Genomic DNA, 21,835 nt, shown 5'->3' with positions numbered 1-21,835 from the left:
TAAATTGGATTATCACGTGCTTCACACATACCGCAAGACTTCTCATCACACGAAGAGTGAAAATGAAAGCTTTTACAAGAGCTCAGTGGTCCAAAATGATCTTGTCCCCACGGCTTATTGCAATGAACTCACTCATTATTCTCTCAATCATACTGACGTTGTTTTTTTGTTGTTGTTGTTTTGTCTTTTTTTGCTGTTGTTGTTGCTATTTCTTGGGCCGCTCCCGAGGCATATGGAGGTTCCCAGGCTAGGGGTTGAATCGGAACTGTAGCCACCGGCCTACGCCAGAGCCACAGCAACGCGGGATCCGAGCCGCGTCTGCAACCTACACCACAGCTCACTGCAACGCCGGATCGTTAACCCACTGAGCAAGGGCAGGCACCGAACCCGCAACCTCATGGTTCCTAGTCGGATTCGTTAACCACTGCGCCACGACGGGAACTCCCCTGACTTTGCTTTGAGCTCATGCCATCTTTACTCTTCTGGGCATATTAGTCTGTATACTGCCTGGAGTTTTGCTACTCTCTCTTCTTCATTTTGAAACTTCCTTTTCATAGACAACTGCATGTTTGTTTATTTTCCCTTATTCTTCTCTTGGTAAAGACATCTTTACCATTGTATTTAAAATTGTACCGCTTTCCTTTCCCCTTTCATGCTTCACTTTTTCCCATAACACTTATCTCCATCTCCGCCTTTTTGACATATTTTTCTAATGCATTTTGTTTCTTGTCTGCCACCCCCCACACTATCAGGTAGGATTAATGAGTGCAGGATGTTTGCTTACTTTTTCAGCACTGTAGCTGCAGCATCTAGATCCATGCCTCAAAACGGGTTTCTGAATGCTGAAATTTACAGGTGTTGAAACTGGAGCACCAACAGATTAAACAACTGGTTAACCAACATTCCACTGGTCAAAAAAGCAGCACGTATTTGATAGTCTAATTCTAGTGTTCATATTCTTCATAGTTACCTTATGATAGGACATTTTCTACAGGATTTTACCGCAGTTATCAGAATTGAAAAAAGAGAGTTTTTTTATTATATTAAATAAAGCATTTTGTAAAATACCAGAGGCTGTTGAAAAGTGTATGTTGCTCGCAGACATGCTCTAGAAATAGTGATAGCAGACAGTGTGATCTTGATAATATTAGCTGAATCTTCTCAAACATACAGGCACAGTCTTATTCACAGAAGGAATAATTCTGCAAAAGAAATAACAGTTTATGGAGTTCCCGTCGTGGTGCAGTGGTTAACGAATCTGACTAGAAGCCAAGAGGTTGCAGGTTCGATCCCTGGCCTTGCTCAGTGGGTTAAGGATCCAGCGTTGCCATGAGCTGTGGTGTAGGTCGGGACATGGCTCAGATCCCGCGTTGCTGTGGCTGTGGCATAGGCTGGCGGCTACAGCTCCGATTGGACCCCTAGCCTGGGAACCTCCATATGCCATGGGAGTGGCCCTAGAAAAGACAAAAAAAAAGAAGAAGAAATAACAGTTTATCTGATGACAGTATTGTTCTGCAGCGAGAACAGTACAAGGTACAGGTAATCATGGGGTAACAATGGGATTCAGAAGCAGAGTGACTCAGTAAAGAAGAAAGTATCCTTGATTATAAACTGGAAGACGTCAGTTGACTAGGGTGTGTGAATGGCCTTTCTTCACAAAAGTAGTACAAGAAACTCTTTCCTTTATGTTTTTGGTCTGTTATTTCCCAAATGTCGTCTTCTTCTGCATTGTTGAGAAGGTTGGTTCTTTCTTTTTTTTTCTAATGTTTGGTAGAATTCAGTGAAACCATCTGGGCCTTGGTCTACTCTTCAGGGTCTACTTGAGATAATTGAAAGCAGTTCACTTAAACACTGGCATGAAAATATTCATAAGCATGATGAATGATAGTCAAAGAGTAGACATAACACAAGTGGCCATCAGATGACGAAGGAATAAACAAAATGTTGTGTATCCACGCAATGGAGTATAGTGTGGCAGTTAGAAGAAGTTATGTACTTATACACTCACTTTGGTGAGTGAACTTTTAAACCTTTATTATAAGGAAATAAGTTAGTCACAAAACACATGATACTACATGTTATGATCCCATGAAATGCCCCAAACAGGCAAATTTATAGAGACAGAAAGTTGATAGTGGTTTCTAAGTTTGGGGATGAGAGCATGGGGAATCATTGCTAGCTGCTGCAAAGTATCTTTTAGGAATGGTGAATATGCATAATCTTTTACATACATTTTACATGCATTATGCATCATATATATCTTGAGTATATAATACATTACAGCTGATATTTATGGTAGGTAAATTATTTCTTAAGAAAGTTCCTACTATGAAAAACACCTCTAAATATTATTTACATTAGATAAGGGAAAAAAGGTCATGTGGACAGTTTTTTAAAGTGAATAAATCCCACAAAAATACAGTAAGGAAAATAGGAGAAATACATAGAAGAAAGGAGAAATCCCTGTGCCACAGAATGTGACTGTATATAGAGATAAGTTTATTGTGAAAGTCATGATGTTAAAGTGAGAGCTTCAGGGTGGGTCTTAGTCTAATAGGACTGGTATATTTATAACCAAATGATATAACGACACAGATACACAGAGAGACAAGAACGAGTGAAGACACTTGGGAGAGACTGCCATTTACAAACCAAGGACAACCTCCCGAGAAGAAATCAACCCTGGGTACACCATGAGCTCAGACTTCTAGATTCTAGTAGAGTGAGAAAAAAAACTTCAGTTGTTCAAGCCACTAGTTGGCGGTACTTTGTTGTGGCAGCACTGACACTTGATTACACTCACTATCAGCATATATGTATGTATACGTACATATGTGTGCTTATATATGTGTATGTATCTGAGAGGGATTTAGTAAGAAGCAAATGGATGAAATGTATTTTTGCATGAGTGGAAATTGCATAGGTAGAGGTATGATTTTGATCTTTATTTAAAAATCTCTAAAAAGAATAGAAATACATGAACAAAGTTTAATATAATTAAAGTTTATTTTTTTTTGGTTTTTTTGCCTTTCCTAGTGCTGCTCCCATGGCATATGGAGGTTCCCAGGCTAGGGGTCTAATTGGAGATATTGTTGCTGGCCTACGCCAGAGCCATAGCAACGTGGGATCCGAGCTGTGTCTGTGACCTACACCACAGCTCATGGCAATGCCGGATCCTTAACCCACTGAGCAAGGCCAGGGATTGAACTCGCAACCTCATGGTTCCTAGTTGGATTCGTTAACCACTGAGCCATGACAGGAACTCCAAAGTTTAATATTTTTATCATAACTACCTTGTATAGCAACGATGAGCAACATTCTTTGTTTCTTTCAATTTAACAATTTAACGGTTAGTGTGAAAATACACTTTATTGATACACCCATTTTCCCCAAACACTCTCTTCATTGCCTCTTTGACATCTTTGTTCCTTAAACTGTAGATAATGGGATTCAGCATGGGAATTACAATGCTGTAAAATATTGACACTATCATGTCATGATCCAAGGCATAGCTGGAACTTGGTCTCATGTATGTGAAGAGGATGGTTCCATGGTAAATCGACACTCCAGTGAGGTGAGAGCCACACGTAGAGAAGACCTTTCTTCTCCCCTCAGCTGAATGCATCCTCAGAATGGCCAGCAGAATGAAGGCGTAGGAGATCAGGACAATCAGGATAGTGCCAAGCTCAATAGAGCCCACAAAGTAGAAGAGGAGAAGCTGGTTTGTGTGAGTGTCAGAGCAAGAAAGAGCCAGGAGAGGAGGGATGTCACAAAACACATGCTTAATTTCATTGGATGCACAGAAAGATAGGGTGAAAGTAGCCACGGTGTGTACGGAAGCATGCAGGATGCCACCAACATAGGATGCAATGATGAGTGTCACGTAGACTCTGGGTGACATGGTCACCGAATACAGGAGGGGGTTGTAGATGGCTACGTAGCGATCATATGCCATTGCGGCCAAGAGAAAGCATTCGGTGGTCCCAAAAGTAATAAAGAGAAACATCTGGGTTGCACACCCAAGGAATGAAATGACTTTATTTCTGGATATAAAATCTACTAACATGTTAGGGATAATTACTGAGGAAAAACTGGCATCCAAGCAGGATAACACACTCAGAAAATAGTACATTGGGTTGTGCAGCTTAGAATCCCTAGTGACCAACAAAGCTAGTCCTAAATTTCCCACCAGAGTAAACATGTATATTGCTAGAAACAGGCAGAATAAGAAGATCTGCAGTTCAAGCTTCTCTGTGAAGCCCTTCAGAACAAATGTTGTAACTTTAGTGGCATTCCTCATGTTGATACCTCACAGAACAAACTTGAAGGAGATTCATAAAATTGTAATTCATATTGTTATGACCAAAATGAGCAATATTGTGACTTAGGGAAAGTGAAATATGGTCTCATATTTATTTCTTGGAAATGCGTTAACTTCTCAGCAGCAGTTCCAGAGCAGTGACAAAAGTTGTTGCCATTCACTATGGAATCAAATGGAAGATTTGACTTTTCACTCAACTGGTTCATGTCATTTCTAAAAACCAAGTCAAATGATTAATTTACCACTGAATTCTATTAGCTATTTTCCTATTAGGTCACAGTCAAACACAAGGTGAACAGCTAAAAAAGATTCCTCATGCAATTATCACATTATGTCAAAAATAGAATACATATTAAATTTTAAAATGTGCTAATAAAATTGAATACTTAAAATAACTTCAAATCTAGAATGTGCTAAATAAGGTTTTATTTAATAGATTAATTATTTACCGAAAGGTGGTATTTTGAGCTAATCGCTCTGAAACTTTCCAATTCCATTTGATTATTCTGTAAAAAACTAATCAAGTTTTTTTTAGATAAGCCATGATTGAATATAAAATTATATGATAACACATGTATAATTCAATGTGTTTTTCAAATTCTTAGCATTATATTGTCCTTTTTAAGTAAATATTTGGTCTTTTGTGTTGTTTTTGGAAACCTAAATTCTTGACAATCTCTATATTTATCTACACTTTCCAAATTCTATGTTGCAAATGGGAGAATTATTTTAAAAATAAGACATATGCTCTTGTGCTAATATGTTTGGTTGTATATTGATTTTTTATTCAATGAAATAACAACTAGGTAATTATTATCTAGAAGTAACAATTAACTTCACAAATATCATTAATTAAAAATACAGCAACAAAACAGTCTTTACGTAAGACATAAAACTTAATAGCTAAGAGTAAAAATATTACAAGAAATGAAATTTAGAATACATAGAAAAATAATATTTTCTGACAGTCCCCTGGTTAATTGAATAGGAGTCAAAGTGTTACCTGGACATGAATTCAAAGTTCTATTATTTATCTGTATTATTATATTAGTTGGAGGACAGATTTTATTCAAGTTACTTACCTCATTTTATATATCTACCCATAAACAATTTGAATCATTTTGGGGAGCACCTAATCTGTTGTAAGTAATATTCAGCACATTATCTACATTCACGATGCAAGTTAAGCTCTAATTTCAATATGTTAGCATGAACCCCACCAATGAGAGAAAAAACCGTCTGGATTAGAAATAGCAATGGAAGGCAAAGAAAGTCTGTACCAACAACCTTCTGGAAGGAGCAAAATCAGGATGACTTAGCATTGTCAGCATCAGGAGAAAACATTTTCATAGAACTACCGGAAAGGCGTAGAAAACAAGAAACCCTTGAGGGTTCCCATAGTGGCTCAGCGGTAATTAACCCCACTAGTACCCATCAGGACACGGGTCCAATCCCTGGCCTCCCTCAGTGCCTTAAGAATCCTGCATTGCAGTGAGCTGTGGCTCTGGTTTAGGCCGGCCGCTAAAGCTCTGATTTGACAGCTAGCCTGGGCATTTCCATATGCCACAGATGTGGCCCTAAAAAGCAAAGCAAAGGAAAAAAAAAGAAAGAAAGAGAAAGAAAAAGAAAATAAGAAATACTCATGTGAGACATCAAAGAAGGAAGATTTACCTTGAAGAGTATGTATTTACGTATTGTAAATAAAAATTACAACACAAATTAGAGCACTCAAACCACTTATTCTAATTAACTGAATATTTTTGAGCTGCTCCAGTACAATACATTTTTTTTTTTAAATGTCATGAGGAGAGAGGACATGACTATTATCCAAAGGAAGTTTCAGAAAAGAGGTCATGTCGATAAAGTGAAAAACAGAAATGAGAGAAATAAAAAACAAACTTGGATGAACATATTGAAATCAGTCGATGTTTCAATGCATTTAGGAGCCACAAGGCAAAGTTCGACTGTGATAACAATTCTTGCCGTCACTTCAATGATATACCTGGGATGAGGAAAATTACATAGGATTTGGAATCTGAAAGTATTTGCTTCTCACCTGCTCCATAATTATAAGCCATATGTGATATTAGGCTTTCCCTCCAAAGCTTACTCTTTTTTCAAATAGCAATAAATTTAAGTGACAAAACAGATATAATAGTGCACAACCAGATAGATTAATTAAATATGCAAAACAGTGAGCATTGAAAGCAATTTCCTTTAAATATGTAAACTTTTATTATAAATTTAAGATACCTGTACAATTGAACTTTTGTCATCACATGTATTCATTTTCTAGTAATAGCCAATCTTGGGTGACAATGCAAATGTTATCACTAAATCATTAAAAAACATAGCTGACCAGAGCCTTAAACTAGATATTTTATTCTTTCATGTATTGTATTTCTTTTGTCATTGTTCATATGCACTTAATCTATCAGATTAACTCCAATTAATTACATTATGAATACGATTTTTCTGAATGAGAGAATAAAATGATTTTGTGAATTCTATGATCTGTTAATAACAAAACAAAACACACACGCAAATTAAGTGCCATCCCATTTGCCATTTGCAGTGGCCTTAATTTTGCTTTTGGTAAAAAGGATAATAAAAATTGACAATGTTAAACACTTTAGTTAAATCTAAAATTGTCGTTTCTGGAGTTCCCGTCGTGGCGCAGTGGTTAACGAATCCGACTAGGAACCATGAGGTTGCGGGTTCGGTCCCTGCCCTTGCTCAGTGGGTTAAGGATCCGGCGTTGCCATGAGCTGTGGTGTAGGTTGCAGACGCGGCTCGGATCCTGCGTTGCTGTGGCTCTGGCGTAGGCCGGTGGCTACAGCTCCGATTCGACCCCTAGCCTGGGAACCTCCATATGCCTTGGAAGCGGCCCAAAGAAATAGCAAAAAATAAAAAAATAAATAAAAGCTTTAAAAGTAAATAAATAAAATTGTCGTTTCTGTTAGATGACCATGACTAAGGCAATATCCGTATGTGTTAGTGCCAAAATAAGAGTTATTTTGGGTATACCTAAGTCAATATTAGAATATATTGAAAGGACTCAGAGTTGTAAAGATAAAATGGCTATTATGCATAAATAATTTAATAATATATAGTCAATATTTACAATTAATGTGAAGTCACTTCCAAACATAGAACTTTAATAAGTAAAAACGCTGCACATATCTTGGGCTCCGTATTTGAAACGCTAAATTTACAAAGAAGGAGTGAAATAATAACAGCCATTTATTGAGCTGTAAGAACGGACTTTTGCACATGTAAGTTTATTTCACCTTTATAGCAATGCTCACAGCTAATAAGTGCCAGAGCCAAATCCATTTTCAGAGCTTTTCACTGCCTCTTATTTTATCATGGCTTCATTCTGGGACTTTCCCCTCATCCCCCCACACCCATTGAAATAAAACAAAACATGATCTTTGATCTATTTGGCTATTTTTTAAGCCATTAAGACCAGAGAAATATTACGAAATAAGTAGTAATCTAAAGTGGCTTCTGTTTTGTGTAGCTAGTAAAATAAGCATAGAATAAATATTGATTATTTTCCACGTGTCAAAATATAAGCCTCCAGATAACTGAATGGTCAAATGTTTTCTTGGCCTCTGTTGATAAATTTCCTGATTGTTTTGCTTGAACAGGTCTATCTTCTTCCCTGAGGAAAATGTAAACTTACAGTGTATTGGGAGCATTATCATTACCTCTACAAACATGAATTCAATACTGTCTATTTTGTTTTTATTTCAGGAAACATTGCTTTCAATTTTTAGACAGACACTGTATAAGTCAGATGGTGATGAATGCATTCTATTGATCAGTGCAATAGTTAACAACCATTATTCTTATTACTAGGGATTTTATAACATACTTTTTTTTTTTTTGTCTTTTGTTGTTGTTGCTATTTCTTGGGCCGCTTCCAAGGCACATGGAGGTTCCCAGGCTAGGGGTTGAATTGGAGCTGTCTGTAGCCACCGGCCTATGCCAGAGCCACAGCAACGCGGGATGCGAGCCGCGTCTGCAACCTACACCACAGCTCACGGCAACGCCGGATCGTTAACCCACAGAGGAAGGGCAGGGACCGAACCCGCAACCTCATGGTTCCTAGTCGGATTTGTTAACCACTGCGCCACGACGGGAACTCCGGGATTTTATAACATACTTGACTCTGATAGTTTAGGTCCCACCGCCTAAAATATTCGGAAAATGACCTGAACACATTTCCTAAAATATTTGGAAAATGACCTCTTACCTGTGGAACAACAAATGCAGGCTTAAGGACATTATGAATATGGCTCATTTAGATTGCTTATATCCATTTACTGCTTATTATCCATTTAACTGTTGTTAAAACCCACAGGGGATGCCCCAAAGGGAATATGCCCTAATTACCTTCCCGCTTAAAATAGCAACATGGTAATTTAACAATAAAAATAAATAAATTGTTCTGGAATAATGTCCTACAGGTTGAGGTGTATAAAGTGAATGAAGTTTGAGATAAGAAATCTCAAGCTATGAGACATATTCTTATACCATACCTCTGCCACTGGGTTAGCAGTAACTTTTTTGAGACCCACTGTCCTCACTCTGGCAATATATGTTCTTTCATATCACAACAAGTAAGTCTATATGGTAAACTACAACAGTGTAAAACCACAGGAGTTCCTGTCGTGCTCAGCAGGTTAAAAACCCAGCATAGTGTCCGTGAGGATGTGGGTTGGATCCCTGGCCTCGTTCAGTGGGTTAAGGGTCCAGCATTGCTGTGGCTGTGGTGTAGCCAGCAGCTGCAGCTCAGATTTAATCCCTAGCCTGGGACTTCCATATGCCTCAAGTGCCTCTCAAAAAAAAAAAAAAAAATACAGTGTATCTCTTGCAGAATCTAACAGATAAGTTTATAGTCAATCATATTCATTACACATTTGCTCTGTTCAAATTACAAGGTGCTGTGGTTTCAATGAATAAAGCAAACATTTTGAGCTCATCAGAAGATTACTATTTGAGGTAAGAAGAAAAGTAAAAAAAAAAAAATTCATGGAAGTGTGGAGGAGACATCAAAAGTTTAAAGCTCTGTAGGACTTAATACGCCATGTAATTTGTGAATTCTGAATATTCACTAATAGTTCACTTAAATTAAATAAAAAAGATCTAATACAGACACACACAATAAGTACACATACACATACAATAAATACACACACACACCTAGAAGGAAGAGAGAGGAATTTAACATTTATTGACAATGGAGGTCCAGTAGAATTCATATCTTTCTTCAATATTTCCTATGCTCTCAAACCCTTACCCAGGCTCAGAGTGTCGCAAAGGGCCTGTGGGAGACATGCAGTTTTAAGGGTCACCGAGGATTTCATAAATAAGCAGCACATATTCCATTTGAAAAGGCCAGGGTTTCATCTAGAGAAAGACAATGCTGAGAAGAGTACCAGTTGCATGGGGTGAGGACAGTAGGAAGGAAAGTTTCAACAGGGAGGGGCTTCTGGAAGATTCAGGACTCAGACAGTACTGCTAAAGCAACATATAATGCCCACAATGCAGGGTCCATGTGTGGAAAGCAAAATCTGCTCAGCCATGAGAAACAGCTCATGGCAACACCGGATCATTAACCCACTGAGCAAGGGCAGGCAACCTCATGGTTCCTAGTCGGATTCATTAACCACTACGCCACCGCGGGAACTCGACATTTCAGATTTAAATTCTGTTTCCCTGATCACAAATGGTCTTGAAACTTAGTTTTTATCAGCTTATTTGCTATCTGTATATCTTCTCTGGGGAAGAGTCTGTTCAAATTTGTGCTCAATTTTATTGCTTATCTTTCATTTTCATATTGTTTCATTTTTAAAGTACTATGCTCTGGATTCATACAGTTTTTCAAATAGCTGAGAGAGGCCAGGGATCGAACCCACCCCCTCATGGTTCCTTGTCGGATTTGTTTCCCCTGAGCCACAACGGGAACTCCTGTCCCATACCATTGAATTTCTTTTCCAGTCTAATGCATATTCTTTTTCCACTGCAAATCATTTTATACTGCAGGCCCAAGTGAATTCATGTCATCATTTTTATCATGAAGGTCCTTGTTTCAGAAACATTCTCTTGTTTACCATGGAAAAAAAATCCTCTTGTTTCTTTTTGGTCCCAGAAGAGAATTAGTGTGTTCTCTCCTTGGGCCGTCCTTGTACATTTCAGGAACTTGAGAACCTGGTATAAAATTCCAAAGGTTTAGTATTCATAGCACAGCTTAATTAAATAAGCAGTTCATTTCCACAGGTAAGACAAAATGTTATTCATTACTTACAGAATATATCAGAAGTTACAACCATGAATCTCAACCCAGATGATGTGCTTTAGTCTGTAAATTGAAGATCAAAAATTTCAGTTTACTCAGCATTTAATAAAGATTAAATGAGAAAACGCCAGGGAACATAACGGGGAACATAGGAAAGAATCTTTACATGGTTAGGTCAATAGGTTTGTAAGTTAGACATTTTATTTAATTTCCTTGTTGGAAGAAAATTTAAGTCAGAATACAGGTAGTGAAAATAAGCAGATAAATTTCAAATTTAGAAAAGGTATTAACTGGAGAGAAAATGAACTATCAGCCAACCACTGGGTATATGATATTTAGGGATCATAATTTTTTTTCTCATGGAAGGATGTAAATGAATTCTTAATTTATTTTACTAGTTTGCTAGTTGATCTAGAAGCTATTCCAGGGTTTTATTTGTTTGTTTGCTGTTTTGTTTTGTTTTGTTTAATATAATGGTCTGCTTAAGCTGGTGGTTTTGTAAAAGAATGAAAATACATAAGGTCACCTTCACAAGGTCATACTAGGTACTAAATCTGATATTCTAATATAAGGTTTTAGAGCCAGAATTAATGTTCTTTATCTTCCACAATTGTGCTATCTCAGACACATCAGTTAAATAAAGGTTAGAATTGTAGTGAAGCTAAAAATTCGGCCTGTATGTTTTGAACACGTGTTTTTTGATGAATACTTTTAGTAGATTACTCATTTGTATATTGTGTAAAAATTGTTTGTATGTTTTTACTTGTTTGCACTATGCTTATTCCTATATGCCTAATTTCTTCTTAGTTCCTGACTCTCTTTCATAAATAATGTTTTTTTTGTTATATAACCCATCACTTTTTGAGAACAAGAATGAGAAATGGACAAAGAGAATGAGAAATTTTTTTTAAATGATTTGACTCTTTTGGGATATCAAAATAATACTTTGATACTAATTTGTATTATTACTTGATTTGATATTATTGCATTAATTTAATCATTTAAACAGAACTAGAAATTATAAGATATTTGTGTTTATGTGTGTTGATAGGATTAATGTATGAGTTGTTTCTAAGTACACAGAAGTCAAAATTTAAATTTATTATTATTTTTCACTCTAGAATTCTCTAAGAATTACATGATGATTTTTTTTCATTTGATACTCCCACTTTTAAAAAAGTATGTATTCTTTGTATTAAAAAAATCATCCACATGGATCTGGGAAGATCTTTCTGGGAAAATAAAGACAAGTAGCTCTTTCTTTTTCTTCTACGAACAGTTTTAAGCTGATTTTCTAATTCCTTCTTCATGTATGGACAATCTCAATTTGATAAAAATATAATGTTTCATGTCATGGATATAAACGGCTGGTACGCCTTTAAATATGTTTTGGTCTTTGACACACCATAGGGCGAATGAAGCTCACAGTGCTGAAATCTTGCTCTTAAATATGGTAGCCACCATATTGATTATTTTTTCAATGATGAGGACTTTCAGTCCAGGTGCAGGAGACGCCTCCGTTTGTTTCTCTTTTTTCAGCCACACTCATGGCACCTCGAAGTTTCCTGACCAGGGATTAAATCGGAGCTACATCAACAACCTAAGCTGTAGCTGTGTGACAATGCCAGAGACTTAACCCACGGCACCTTAACGCCTCCTCAATCTTATTAATGCACCTTTCTTTTTCATTTTTCACTGAATGAGAAAGAGTCTGGGCTGCTATGACAAATTTCTATTGGCTTAAGCAATAGAAATGTATTTCTTGCTGTTCTAGAATCCAGGAGTCTGAGCTCAGGCCGAACGCAGGACTGGCTTCGTCCAAGGCATTTCTCTTTCTCTTATAGGTGGCAGCCTCCTCCTGTGTTCACATCTTCGTTCCTCCTTGTGTTTCTGTGTCCCATCTCCTCTTCTCACAGCAACACTAGTCTTATTGGACTAGGTCCACCATAGACCTCAATTCAAGTTAGTTATCTCCACAAAGAGCCTGTCGCTAAATACAGGCACATGCCGAGGTGCAGAGGATGAGGATTTCAACGTATATGTATTGGAATGTAGTCATATATTTACACATACAGAATCATGTATGCATGTAATCTTTAAAATTTATAGTGTTAGCTCTCATCTCTTTGAACTCAAACTGCACAGGCTTCTGTAGTTGCAGTTATTAGTAACTTTATAATTATACCTGACTAGCTTAAGCAAATACCACATAATTAATAGCAAAACCACAGCTCTCATATTCCCATGCCACTTTCCATGGAATCATTGGTTAGGATGCCAGTTGAAAGCCCTTTGCTCCATCCTTGTTTCTATACATTGGCAAGAGTCTAATCCTAGCCTTTGGTTGAAGAACCACATATATTTGTTCATATTTCTAGTGTCATTACTATGCTCTTTGTGACAGTGAATTTCTCCCCCTCTCATTTTATCCACAGTATGGGCACTAAACTCATTCTCTAATTCCTCACCCAAACACAGAGTGTAAGCATTAGCATTGACCAAGATTATACTTAATCTCAAGAGAGACAAAAGGTAATCACAATTCAGAGAGTAAGGGATGACTGGCTGGCAGATTAGGCTCTTTCCAAACCCAGCCCCACTGCGTCTTAATGGTGTTCCCTGCAGACCTGGTCCACACTCAGCTTTGCTCTGTGTCCCTTTGACCCGCACCCTTCCCTAATGCTTTTGTAAGTGCCACCATTCCTCATCATCCAAGCCCAAGAACCAAGACGTAAAAAAACATCCCTACTGGGCTCATGTTTAGCCTGCTTCCAATAGACCTCCTTTTCATTGCAAAGACATGTGCCCTTCAAAGTTAATCTATGTGTTTTTCCTTCCTTCTCTCCATTCTTTCATTATTATTATTTTTGATCATGAAATCCCTTTAGTTATAATAGAACTATCTCCTTAAAGAGAGTACAACCTAAAGATATTTCTCTAAATTGGGATTATTAAGTTTAAACAACACCTGAATAATACAAATATAAACCTTCTCTTGCTGTAATACATAACCCTCACTATTGTTCTGCATTTCATTTCTCCCTGTTCAGACAGCTCTCTACACAGCTATTCACATGATTCTTTCTTTTCAGCGACTTTTCTTAGTAAGGATCTCATTGACTGTGTTATGATAATGCAATTTTTACCTTAGATAGATACCCAAGAGTGGGCCCAGGCCCAGAAGATTTCATTGGTGAATTGTGCCAAACATTTTAAGAAACATCAATATCTATTCTTCACAAGTTCTTTCAAAACATAGAAGAGGAAGAAATACTTATCACCTCACTTTAGGACTTCATTATTACCCTGATGCCAAAACCAAAGACATCACAAGAAAAAAATGCAAATTGTAAATGCAATGAAAACTCTTGGATATTGATGTAAAAATCCTTCAGAAAATCCTGCCAAATAAAATTTAACAATGTGATAGAAAGAGTACTCAGGGTTCTTGTCAATCTTATCTTCCTTCTAGCCTCGCCTTCATTTCTACCATGATTTTTTCCCCTTCAAATCTTTCCTGAACTCAATCGGCTCTTTTCATCAATTTTTTTTTTCCTTTTTAGGGCCGCACCCCAGCATACAGAAGTTCCCAGGCTAGGAGTCAAATAGGAGTTACAGCTGCTGGCCTACACCACAGCTCACAGCAATGCCAGACCCCCAACCCACCAATCAAGGCCAGAGATCGAACCCGCATCTGCATGTATACTACTCAGATTAGTTTCCTCTGTGCCACTATGGGAACTCCCAAAATCTCATTTTTAAAAAAAAAACATATATTTTTTTCCCTTAGGGCCACACCCAAGGCATATGGAAATTTCCAGGCTAGGGGTCAAGTTGGAGCTGCAGCTGCTGGCCTACACCACAGCCACATCAATGTCAGATAAGAGCTGTGACTGTGACCTATACCACAGCTCAAGGCAAAGCTGGATCCTTAACCCACTGAGTGAGGCCAAGGATCAAACCTGTGTCCTCATGGATTCTAGTCAGGTTTGTTACTGCTGAGCCACAATGGGAACTCCTAAATATATATTTCTAAAATATATTCATTTTTTCTGTATTTTATATATTTTATATAATATGATATTACTAATATATTTTAGAGTGTTCTTAATTTGTATGTATGTATGAGTGTTTGCATGTATTTGTGTATATTTTTGCTTTGTGGTATATTGTGTGTAGTTTTATGATCTATTAATGTAATAGTTAAAGCAAATTTTTATTTTAGTCACATAATATTTTTGCCTAGATGAGACTTGTTTGCAATCTTTTTTCTCCCTTATTCTATAATAAAATAAATGTACAATATACTTGGGAAGATTGTTGTGTGTGGAGGGGAGAGCAGGGCTGTGAGAGGACAACTTTCAAAGGTTTCCACCTAGAGGGTTTCCATCTCAGATAACAAAATTGTTGTTGTTTTGGTGTCATTGCCTGTAGGTCTTTCGGGGCTCTCTTTTACTATCCTCCACATCCTGAAACCAGGCCCCTCTGAAACTTTCCCAGATATTCACCTTCCTTTTTGCCGCAGGAAAATTGTCTTAGCCCTCTACTAATTGTGTCCTGTCTCCAGCAATATTCCTTTCCCTTGGGATTGATCTCAGTCCTAGAAAGGAGTTTTAGGTGTGTTTGGTCACCTCCATCACACTTCTGAATCACCACTCTATGCTACGGTATTTTTTATTATATTTTGTAATAATTAAAACACCATATACGTTGTATTGACCTTTGTTATTACGGGTTGAAGTTTTTAAAATATTTTCCTGTGATGCTAAGTGAAGTCAGCCATACAATGAGACACCAACATCCAATGCTTTCACTGACATGTGGAGTCTGAAAAAAGGACAGACGGAACTTCTTTGCAGAACAGATGCTGACTCACAGACATGGAAAAACTTATGGTCTCTGGAGGAGACAGTTCGGGGGGTGGGGGGATGTGCTTGGGCTGTGGGATGAAAATCCTGTGAAATTGGATTGTTAGGATCATTATACAACTACAGATGTGATAAATTCATTTGAGTAATTAAAAAAAATAAAATTAAAATAAATAAAATAAAATAAAATATTTTTGTGTAGGTCATGTTTCCTTCTGTTATCATACATCCTCTGCTTGAAAAATTGTTGAAGCACTAACTTGCCTGCTATAAATTATAGATGATTTCCATCACAAGTGCCATATAAATGACCTCAAGTCTTCTATGTCTGTCCTAAAAGAGACTCTTGTTTCCTGTAGCAGCTCCAGCATGTTAAAAGAACTCGATGATCCAGCCTCTGTTAAGCCAGATCTTACAGTAGGAACTGTAGTCCCTGAATTGGGAATCCTAAATGCAAAGATAATAATTGGATCCTGGGGTGGCAGAGGCCAAGTAAAGACAGCCAGTCTCGGAGGAAAGGGGATGTGGTTATCCTCTAGGATGACAGACTCAAAGCAGCAGTCAGAAGTCTGACTTGTTAACAGGTGTGGCATTGGCCTGTTGATCATATTGTTCCTAGAGGTGAAATACACAGGAACCCCACTGAATTCTGACTTGATCCATATAAACCCAAAAGCTCTAGGTTGACTGAACAAAAGTCAAACTTGAATTACAAAAATGGAGTCATAGTCCCTCAGCCAATTCCTGACTAAATCAGTTTACAGTCCTAGAACACAACCCTTTAATGAAGGGGAGGCCAGGGACGCTTGAGTAAGGACCCTGACATACTACCAAAACGTTAAACTGTGGCTCTTCCTTTAAGCCTTCCTTAAAGGGACCCTTGGCCTTTTGCCAGGGTATCTGTGCATTGGCGAAAAGGAAATAATCTTATCTTTGAGAACTACTGGGCACTAGTTCTGAAGTGATGCTGTTTACAGAAGACTCAAAATATCACTGTGGCCCAATGCTCAGAGCAAAGGCTTATTGAGGTCAGGTTTTCAACGGATTTTATCTCACACCGAGCCCAAAGTGTTCCTGAATTCATCCATGGATGTCTCCCAGATCTAGAAAACATAATGGGAACAGATCAACTCAGCACCTGGCAGAATCCCCACACTGATTCTTTGGCCTTGGAAGTGAGGGATGTTCTGGTGGAAAAAGCCAGGCAAAACTCCTAGAACTGCCTCTACTGAGGAAAGAGTAAATCAGGGCCAATACTACATTCCTGGATGAAAATAGAGATTTATGCCGCCAGCATGGTCTTAGGCATTCCCACCACACCCCCATCATCCCCCATTCAAGTCTCCTCTTCGGCCTGTGCTGAGACTGAAACCTCTTTGAGAAGGATGAAGAATTATTTTAAACCTACCTGGGTAATTACTCCAGGTGCTGCTCTTGGACCAGATGCAGTTTCACAGCTTGAACAGTTCAACAGAGATCCTGGTATCTTCTTTGGAACAAATTAACAGGACTTCTGGCAAGTACTTTTTTCTCCATCCATTTCCATAAGGTCCACCAGAAGTGGTTTGTGCTCAGCAAGTAAAGCCAACAATACAACTTCACTGTCCTACTTCAGGTCTATCAATTTTCCAGTCTATGTCATCATTTGATTTTCAGGGATTTGATCACTTTTCCCTTCCACAAACTATCACCTAGATCCATGACATTTGAGACATTATGGTGATTGGGCCTGGTGAGCAAGAAGTAGAAACTCCCACAGACTTATGGATGAGACCTCTGTGTATCATGAGTTGGGCAATCAATCTGACAAAAATTTAGGCATTTTTCTACCTCGGCGAAGATTGATTCCAGTGATGTAGGGCATGTTGAAATATCTTTTAAAGTCAGGAAGATTTGCTGCATGTGGGCCCTCTATAATGGATAAAAGCTACAGAACACTTTTAGACCTCAGAATTGTGGAAGCAGGATACTCCTTATTTGATTGTTACTCCAGCCCATTTACTAAGTGACCTAGAAACAAGAGAGTTTTAAGGGGATTCATAAAATGAAAAGGCTCTGCCACAGGTCCAAGCTGCTTCACAAGCTTCTCTTCTGCTTGGACCATATGATCCAGCAGACTCAATGGTGCATGAAGTGTCAGTGCCAGATAGGGATGCTCTTCAGAGGCTTTGGTTGACCCCCTGTGGGAAAATCACAGTGCAGCCCCTTAGTACATTGGAACCAAGCCCTGCCATCCTCTGTACCTAACTACTTTTCTTTTTAAAAATAGCTCTTGGCTGTCCACTGGGCCTAGTAGGAAATGAAAACTTTAGTATGGCCACCAAGTTACCGTGTCAACTGAGTTTCCCATCACAGAGCTGAGTGTCTTCTGATCCAACAAATCATAAATTTGGGCATACAAATCAGCACCCCATCATAAAATAGAAGGGCTGTATATGGCATTGGGACTGATCATTCTTTGACTGTCCAAGTAAGTTACATGAAATGGCCCAAATCCCCACGGTCTACACTCTTTCTCCTTCTCCTACCTTGAATCTATGGCTTCTGGGGAGTTCCCTTTGGTCATGTGACATAGGTAAAGACTCAGGCATAACTGAAAATGATTCTGTATAATAGGCATGCACCTGGCCCTAAGGTGGACAGCTGTGGCATGATGGTGCCTTTCTGTGACACCTTTGAAAAACTGTAGGAAGGGAAATCCTCCCAGTGGGAAGAAGCTTGGGAAGTACAACTAGCTGTTCATTTTGCTTGGATGCAGAAATGGCCATATGTGCCCTTATATACACTGATTCAAACCCTGTGGCGTGTATTTGTGAGCATCAGAACACGAGAGAGCAAGGAGAGCAGGGATGGTACAAAAGACATGGTGATTTCACAGGATGCATAGAAGGGTGGAATAAATGTAGACATTGTGTTTAGAAGCATGCAAAATGCCACCAACCTAGGAGGCAATGATAGGGGTATATAGACAAATATAAACCAGATTCCCTTTATATACACACACACATATACATAAAATATAATTTATAAAGTATGTATAATATATTCAACTGGTTAACTATATATACATATAGTATGTATATATAAATTATATGTAATATATATAAATGGTTGAATGTTTGTGTGGTATATGTACATATGTACATATAAATATAGTATGTATATATATGAAGTGTATGTAATATGTACAACTGGTTAAATTATATATAATATATATAGTATATACAAAGTGCATATGATGTAACTATATATTATGTATAGTATATAGCATGTGCATATATAGCATATGTAGTATATTAGTATACATATATAAAGTGTATATAATGAATACAAATGGCAAATATATAATACGTACACAAGAACAAGTATACATATCACATATAAATATATGTATATATAAAATGTATATAATGTATATAACTGATTATGTATATAATGTACATGCTTTTCTTCCCTAGCTTTTTAGGACCACAACCATGGCACATAGAAGTTCCCAGGCTAGGGGTCAAATAGGAGCTATAGCTGCCAGCCTACACCACAGCCACAGCAACTCATGATCCAAGCCATGTCTGTGACCTACACCACAGCTCATGCCAATGACAGATCCCTGACCCACTGAGTGAGGCCAGAGATCAAATCCGCATCCCTCATGGACACTAGTTGGATTCGTTTACACTGTACCGCAAGAGGAACTTCAAATGCCCTTTTTTTTTTTTTTTGTCTTTTTAGGGCCGCACCTGTGGCATATGGAGTTTCCCAGGCTAGGGGTCCAATCGGAGCTGCAGCTGCTGGCTTACACCACAGCCACAGCAACTCAGGATCCGAGCCATGTCTTTAATGTATACCACAGCTTATGGCAATGCTGGATCCTTAACACTGAGTGAGGCCAGGGATGAAACTCATGTCCTCGTGGGTACTAGTTGGGTCCGTTAACCACTGAGCCAAGACGGGAACTCTTCCAAATGCTTTTTTTAAGCTGCACTTCTATTTGCCTTTCCTGGGCCTTCAGTACACGCTCAATAAATATTACTGTCTAATATCAGTATAATTTTTGGAGTTTCAAATTTAATCAGTTTCTATGATCTGACAGCAACAAGAAAAGATTTTTGTAATGGAATAAAATACTTGATGTTGAGCCAAACTAACTGACAAAGTTGAGCCCATAAATCTGGATGGAGCTTACCATGTGAGATCCCATAGAGGTTCTTCACAGGGTCTCCAGAATGGAGAAGTGACTTCATAATGAGTACTAAAGACTCACTGTAAATAATGTGAGGTTTATCAATCCTTAGAATCCTGAGGATATACCTATGGGAACAGCGAGTGAAATTCAAATTACAGTGACTGACAAGAGCAAAATACTTAGATCAGTGGTGTTTAATATGACTCACTTTAAATGCAGCAATCAGCAAATAGATTACACAAATTATTTTATGAAACATTGTAAAGTATTTCATTGATAGACGGATTAATGCTTTATTTGCAAATGTTTTAAGACACACAGCACTATTAACTGAAGTCAAAATATGGACATTCAACATTCTTTGTGGTTTACACAATGCTAAAAATGCACTTTTCTTTTTTTTTGGCTTTTTTAAGGCCACACCCACAGCATATGGAAGTTCCTGGCTATGGGTCGAATCTGAGCTACAGCTGCTAGCCTATACCACATCCTTTGCAATAAAGGATCTGAGCCAAGTCTGGGACCTACATCACAGCTATTGCAATGCCAGATCCTTAACTCACTGAGCAAGGCCAGGAATCAAACCTGCATTCTTATGGACACGAGTCAGATTCATTTCTGCAGTGCCACAACAGGCACTCCTAAAAATGTACTTTTTTTTTAAAGAACAAACTTCTCCTAACTTTTTTTTTTTTTTTTTTTAGGGCTACAGCTGCGGCATATGGAGGTTCCCAGGCCAGGGGTCTAATCGGAGCTACAGATGCCAGTCGAAACCACAGCCACAGCGACGCCAGATCCGAGCCATGTCTGCAACCGACACCACAAATCATGGCAACACTGGATCCCCCTGCCACTGAGTTAAGGCCAGGGATGGAACCTGCATCCTCATGGATACCAGCTGGGTTCGTTTACCGCTGAGCCATCAAGGGAACTCTGTCTTAACCATTTTTTTCATAGCCTCTTTGACATCTTTATTCCTTAAACTGTAGATGATAGGATTCAGCATGGGAATTACAATGGTGTAAAATGTCGATGCTATCATGTCATAGTCTGAATCATAGCTGGAACTTGGTCTCATGTATGTGAAGAGGATGGTTCCGTGGTAAATCGACACTCCGGTGAGGTGAGAGCCACACGTAGAGAAGACCTTTCTTTTCCCCTCAGCTGAATGCATCCTCAGAATGGCCAGCAGAATGAAGGCGTAGGAGATCAGGACAATCAGGATAGTGCCAAGCTCAATAGAGCCCACAAAGTAGAAGAGGAGAAGCTGGTTTGTGTGAGTGTCAGAGCAAGAAAGAGCCAGGAGAGGAGGGATGTCACAAAACACATGCTTAATTTCATTGGATGCACAGAAAGATAGGGTGAAAGTAGCCACGGTGTGTACGGAAGCATGCACGATGCCACCAACATAGGACGCAATGATGAGTGTCACGTAGACTCTGGGTGACATGGTCACCGAATACAGGAGGGGGTTGTAGATGGCTACATAGCGATCATATGCCATTGCGGCCAAGAGAAAGCATTCGGTGGTCCCAAAAGTAATAAAGAGAAGCATCTGTGCTGCACACCCAAGATATGAAATAGCTTTATTCTCTGACAGGAAATCGATCAACATCTTTGGAGTGACAACTGAGGAATAGCAGGCATCCAAGAGGGACAACACACTCAGAAAGTAGTACATAGGATTGTGGAGCCGAGAATCCCCAATGACCAATATCGCCAATCCCAAATTTCCTACCAGTGTAAAAATGTAGATTGCTAGAAAAAATAAAAAGAGGAAGATTTGCACCTCAGAGTCACCTGTAAAGCCCATCAGTATAAACATGGTGACTTCAGTCACATTTTTCATATGCATCCTGTATAAATCTAAATCCGATGAGAACTGTGCCATGTCAGTTTTCCTTTGTACTTCCTGAAGACAATAGCTTTTGAAAGTAGAGTCCACCCAATTATATCTTCTCTTTACTTTTTAGTAGGGTAGGATATCCTTTGTAGTCCTGGAACAGGCAGTGATGAAGATGTTGGACCCAAGTAGATGCATTTTGCTGATGAGTAAAAGGAAGAAATTATTTTGTTTAGTCATTGACTATTTACATTTTTAAAATATCCTGTCAATTTAAGTGGTTTATTTTCCAGTCTATTTTTTTGTTAAATTC

The 21,835-nt window shown here is 38.4% G+C and overlaps 2 protein-coding genes across 2 annotated transcripts; both read right to left on the bottom strand.

Moving 5' to 3' along the window:
* Nucleotides 1-3,343: 3,343 nt before the first annotated feature.
* On the bottom strand, nt 3,344-4,394 carry LOC125124016 (olfactory receptor 5T2-like). The gene has a single exon (XM_047774194.1). It carries the CDS (start codon nt 4,298-4,300, stop codon nt 3,344-3,346), a length of 957 nt encoding a protein of 318 aa, XP_047630150.1. The 5' UTR covers nt 4,301-4,394.
* A 16,207-nt stretch (nt 4,395-20,601) lies between these two features.
* Nucleotides 20,602-21,618, bottom strand: LOC125124448 (olfactory receptor 5T3-like). Its single transcript, XM_047774557.1, has one exon. It carries the CDS (start codon nt 21,568-21,570, stop codon nt 20,602-20,604), a length of 969 nt encoding a protein of 322 aa, XP_047630513.1. The 5' UTR covers nt 21,571-21,618.
* Nucleotides 21,619-21,835: the final 217 nt, after the last annotated feature.

Source organism: Phacochoerus africanus, chromosome 4, assembly GCF_016906955.1.
Source record: "Phacochoerus africanus isolate WHEZ1 chromosome 4, ROS_Pafr_v1, whole genome shotgun sequence".
Classification (NCBI taxonomy): Eukaryota; Metazoa; Chordata; class Mammalia; order Artiodactyla; family Suidae; genus Phacochoerus; species Phacochoerus africanus.
This window is presented reverse-complemented; position numbering and strand designations above follow the sequence as displayed.